Source organism: Perca fluviatilis, chromosome 18 (genome assembly GCF_010015445.1).
Source record: "Perca fluviatilis chromosome 18, GENO_Pfluv_1.0, whole genome shotgun sequence".
NCBI lineage: Eukaryota > Metazoa > Chordata > Actinopteri > Perciformes > Percidae > Perca > Perca fluviatilis.
The window spans coordinates 16,329,827-16,335,826 of NC_053129.1; the positions used below are offsets into that span (position 1 = coordinate 16,329,827).

Consider the following 6,000-nt stretch of genomic DNA (forward strand, 5'->3'; position numbering starts at 1 on the left):
CACATATTTCTACAAATGCCTTTTTTTTTATCACATACCCATAATATTAGTCTTAAAGATGACAATAAGATTGCATATATTGTGCGAAATGTTGGCCAGAAATCCAGTTTTCATTCCTCAAATACTCTCTATACACTTAAATCTCACCCAATATCAACAGCAAACAGTGTTTAGGGACACATTTATTATCTGTGTTTGAAATCTAGAGTTCTGCAGTGAGGATGATATAAGCACATTCTCGCTGTATCAGCATAAGGGCTTATCATTTATCAGCCCAAGGTCTCATCAGTTATCATTGCCGAAGCACTTTTATCACTCTCCTCACACTTGGCAAATAAATGTGGGGTATGTGATGAAAGTCTTGAAGTCATTATTGCTGAAGCTGTGTTTCATAATAAGCTGTTTTACCCACATTGACTGAGAAGGGCACCCTTCTGAGTATCATTTTTGTGTGATTAAATGGATTTAAATATTGCTTTGGATGCTTTTATTTTGTATCGTCGCATGCTACATTAGATTATATGGTGATTTCCAGAGACTCAAACCACAGATTCCTGTTTCGTCGAGATCTTCAGCTATTCTTAGGCCCCCGAAGAGCCAATATAGGATAACACAAAATGAGTCTGAGTCCAGGCTTAGACAGCCCTGCATCAATCTCGCTGTCTCACTTCATCCTGTGGAAAGCACCAAGCAATACAGCAAAAGCTTACACTCCTGCAACAAAACAACAATACAAAATAACGGTGATTCCACTGATGTGCAGCAGACAGGTGATCAATAACTGTTTTTATTAGAGAAAAGAGCAGGAGCGAATTAGAGCGAGCTGCAGACGGAAAGGGAGAGAGAGATGGAGAAATTGAGATCAAGATTGGCGAGAGACTAGTAGATAGAGAGAAAAAGAGGGGTGGGGAGGAGAAGAGAAACAGAGTGATGGATGAAACGTAGGACTAAACAAAGAAGAAAGGCAATAAAGCGCCATTCTGTAGTTTTATATGTCCCTTGTGGAAGTCATAACACAGATCATAAATCATCGACCCCCAAGATAATGGCTACAAACACAAACACACACTCCCGCACAGGAGCTGGACCATCAATACACATATCTGTGCACACACAGATGCAGGCACTAACACACACACACACACACACACACAAACCCAAATACTGCATACATACAAACAAACAAACATTTAGACACACAGTAAATGTGCTGATATACATCTTGTGCTTGTACATTAATGCACACACACATATAGACACACACATATATGCACACACACTCGCACAAACATTATCAATATGCTATCATTGTTCCCCAGCTGTTGTCCCTTCACTTTGGTGTTTATTGGCTCTGGCCAGAAGGACCAATAAAAAAGCATCAGCTGTATCGTCCCAATGGAAATTCCCCCCCCCCCCACCACCACCACCACACCACACACACACACACACACACACACAAAATAACTTCACAACAATTACCGCCTCCAGAATATTGTAGAAATGAGCACTTCTTTACATAGAAAAAAAAAGAGATCAACCTTCAAAAGCATGTTTTGCCATGTGCATTCAACTGGGAGTATAGTTAAGCATGATCCCAAACACATCATAACATCTAAAAATAAAACTACAAACAAAAATATTAAGTTCTGACCGTGAACGTCTTATTCTTCTTTTTCCCCAACAAAACAATATATGCAATTCTATCAAATGTTTTATTTCTGCATGTGTTGTTCTGGTCTCATGATTAAGCTGTTGGTTGAACATGTAGCCAGTTAGTTTTGTCTAGAGCTCAAAAGATATTATATTATTACATGTCAATGGAGAAAATGAATCCATGAAATTCAGGGTAAATTAGTATCAGTGCTGGAACATCTATCCAGGAAGTGTATTTAGTAAAGGTATGTTAGAACTGGGCTAATAGTTCCCTTAAAGAGACTCACTTACTCAACACAGTGGCAATGCTAAATGCTGAACAACAACTCTCTTTAGCATTTAGCTAAAATTCTATGGTGTTGTAACCGTGTCACAAGTAGAGAAGAGTCATAAAGTCTGTTATCCATCAATATTTACCCGAACGTTTGCTAACATTAGCCATACGGCTGTAGCAGCAAAACGCCTGAGTGTTCGAATTAAGCAAGGGTGCATTTAATGAATCATACATTTTATTTGGAAAAAGGAAGATGTGCTATTTCTTATCGTAAATGTTACAAAGTCTCATTTTAAAACACTGTTATTTACATTGTGTCAACAATTATATTGATTTTGTTGGCAAGCAATCAAACAGCATTTTATCTTGCTTTTCCAGTTTTTGTTCTTACTGTAATAGTTTGGGGAAAAGTATCAGTCTGTCTCTGGCAGTATTATCTTTTATAAAATACAAAGGACAAGTGCTTTTGATGTCCTCATTAAACATTATGTTGTTCAGCTTATTTGCCAGAGTGAATTACTTTATCAGGAACGATACAACACAAATGCATCACTAAGCATTTAATCAGAAACCTCTTAATCTTTACTGTCCCCAATTATACTGTACCTCACACAGTTGCAGTTTAAGAGGTTCACGTAAACATTTACCTTCAAATCTATACTTAAGCAACACAGTGAAATGGATTCAGTCACTCTTTTGTGTAACCCTCTGCTCTACCTTCCTCTTCATTCAGGTCAAAGTAAACCCAGGAGCTACTCGAGAAGCACTGCCTTACCAATCGCCACTGCTTAACCTCCTGCTTTTACTACTCCAACTGTCTTTTAATAAACAACAACCAAGACAAAGACAAGTAGACAGGATACAGAAGACACTAAGATATTCTGCATTTCAACCTAAAAATCCCCCCCCTCCCACCCCTCTGCCCCCTGCTGCCGCCTCCCCCTTCCAGTCCTTGGTCAGATTGCTTCCCTGGTCTGCCTGTCTGCTGTTTTTAATGGAGTTAGTTCTGTTCCTGATGAAACACTGGCCTTGTGTGGTTGAACACGGTAACTGCAGGACATATGTGCAACACCAGTACAGGCAGCTTCGACAGCAACTGCATTTTTTTGTTACGCGATCAAGAGCCAGTGATTTGCATCCTCTTGTGATGTTGGGTATCTGCGTTGTGAAAGAAACCAAGGGGATGTAGAGAGGCCCATTGGTGAATTGCTGACGTGTTTCTTCAGGCTTCCAAGGAGAACTCATGGTGTTCTGCTGTCAGAGTGATGTTAACATGCAGCCCTCAAGCTGCTGCAGACAAGAGCACATATGCCTGACCAAAGAGTTGAAGAAAAAACAACCCAGAGAAACATCCTCCATGTATACAATAGAAACTGTTTCACCATCTCTGGAACGTTTTGCTCTTTGTGCCTGACACATCAGACACTGGACTTCCAACCAGACTGACCAAGCATCTACTAACAAGACTACCGATATAGGAATGTCACACATCTTCTTCTTTTTTCTAAGGTTACTTTTTGGTGCATTTGGTTTCTTGTTGCTGCAAAGATGGGAGCTCAATACAAGTCGCCATAACATGCTGCACATTTTCTTCTGTTGTTTCATCAGAAACGTTGAATGTCAAGCAACAGTGCGATGTGTAGAGTTATACACTTTTATTCCATATGTGCATGTGTATAGGAAACACACACATTCACATACAAAGGCATTAAGCAATGCATACACACAAACACACACACACACATACACACAACAGATGTATTAACGTTTTTACTACTAATGTGAATCTTAATGTTTACAATAGAAACTCAGACAGGCAGACTGGGAAACAGACAGGAGACTTAACGTATAGCTGCAGCATCCCAAAGGCCATGGGGTTTTTCTGCCATATTAGCAGTAATACCAACAGGACAGTTGTTCCAGATGTGTCTTTTGGTCTCTTGCTCTCTAAATATTTTGTCTTCCATCCAAGACAGGCCGGTAGAGGTAGATAGAGACAGAACATGACAAAGAAAACAACCCCAGAAGAGGGATTGAGGCAACAGTTTCCCTTCCACTTCAGTCCTTTTGTAGCTCTCCTTGCCAAGCTCCGTCGACACTCGCCCATCTCTTTCGGCAGGCAAGTTTTTTCCCCTTTTTTTGTCTGACTAATAAAAAAAAAGGCTGTTGGCTCAATTAAGTGCCCAATCAGCCTAATCTGCAGTACCTCTTCCTCATACCAGAAATAGTTCCAAATCTTCCACAGGCATTGCTTACATAAAAAGAAAACACACACCTTTTACAGAAATGACAATCACAGTCAGAGTGGCCTAAACCTCCTCATGTATTGGCATTTTTTTTAATCATAAACAATGTGATAAAAAGCTGAAAAATGCCTGTCATTCCCATGTGGGAACAGAGACACATCGAAGTTAAATTATTTGATTAATTATTCATGGTTTTGATTGATATATTGCATTTCTAAACTAACTGGTGGATGACAAAGATTGGTGAAAGGAGGAGAAACAAAACGACAGAGGCTGAATCTCTGAAGACACTGCACGCGTTCATCCTCGCCTGCAGACTAACAAGGACAAAAATGGGATGCCAGAGTCGTAGCAGCTCCCTCTCTTCACCTCACCACTCACATTTTAATGTTGAAAGTGCCAACTGTATCACCACATGGACATCTGTAGAGCCTGGTTTCTGAAAGCCACAGACTGGGACCAAAACTAATGGGTCTCAGGTTCACTTTTCTTGGGTTCCCATGTCAAAAGAAATAGCGAGGATATCACAAATCAATACCTTCACATTTGCATTCCATGCGGCTAGCAGGTTTTCTCTTTTATTCTGCTGAGAAAAATCAACTGATTCCTTCTGGAAATGTAACTAAACATGTTGCATTTGTGTTGCAATCACTGGACCAAAACTTTGATGCCTTCTCCGTCAACCAAGGAACATTTCTGGGTGGAAACACTGACATAAGGATGGACTATTCCACTCTACAAACTACAGAGTCCACCCCCCTCTGCTCAGCACTTCATGTTTTGTAACAAAACTCTGTGGGTTACGAATCAGCGTCGCTGCCCTGTGCCGTGAGGCTCCACTGACTCTGGAGGACAGATACAACAGTTTATGTGTTTGCATGAGGTGTTTCCAAACTGTTGCGTATTTATTCTCATGCTGCGTGTGACTAACTAGCTACTTAAAATGGGAACTGTTTGGTCTGTTGAATGCCCCTCAACTCTCGTCAAAGAGTCCTAAATGTGAACTTTGTGATTTTTCTATAAATAACACTGAAATGTCTGCAGAGTAAAGGAGATAAAATAGCTACTACAATGTAAAACGATGAAATGTAACTTTGAACTTCTAGACGTTTTTTAATCACGTGGCCGTGTTTACTGTTTTTTCTAGTTGACTACTAATGTATTATGTTGTGTACAAGTGGGACTACTATGTTTTATTTCTTCTAATTGTACAGTGTATTTTGAAATGAGAGCGTAAGAGGAGAAAGGGAGGAAAGGGAATTAGTTGCACAATAGTCTGTAATTCTGTCATTAACCATTCTGTCAGGGCTGAAAATTCACTTTCACTTCAGCACATAATTAACTTTACAATATTAATTTATATTTGAATTGTCAACCAACACCACCCGTTGCTTTTTAATAAATGAAATGACTGTTGATGAAGTGTCTTGTTGCAAAATTCAAATCAGGAACTAATGCTGTGAAAAGGGTCACATAAACAGTACTTAGAAGCTTAATTGAAAAAGATAGTTGCTTGTGTCATTAGTTTTGAATTTGAACTGAAAGTGAATTAATTCATTAATTTGTTTGTCTTTAATGGATTTGATCAAGTCAATATCACCTGGCACTGTGGAACCAATACCAACCTAAACGCCTACCTGGCAGATATAAGAGAGGATTTCAGCTATATAATGTGACGTGTGTGTGTGTGTGTGTGTGTGTGTGTGTGTGTGTGTGTGTGTGTGTGTGTGTGTGTGTGTGTGTGTGTGTGTGCGTGCGTGCGTGTGTGCGTGAAACTTTGTACTGCAGTACATTGTACTTTTCTGTGTCATGGTGAACTGAACACTT

General features: G+C 39.7%; 1 protein-coding gene across 1 annotated transcript in view; it reads left to right on the forward strand.

The window, feature by feature from the left end:
* Positions 1–5,589, forward strand: part of nkain2 (sodium/potassium transporting ATPase interacting 2) — an 87,322-nt gene extending 81,733 nt beyond the window's left edge. Inside the window, exon 7 of the mRNA XM_039782626.1 lies at positions 2,661–5,589. Coding sequence (XP_039638560.1) covers positions 2,661–2,670 — 10 coding nt within the window. The 3' untranslated portion in view covers positions 2,671–5,589. The remainder of the gene's footprint in view (positions 1–2,660) is intronic.
* The last annotated feature ends 411 nt before the right edge of the window (positions 5,590–6,000 follow it).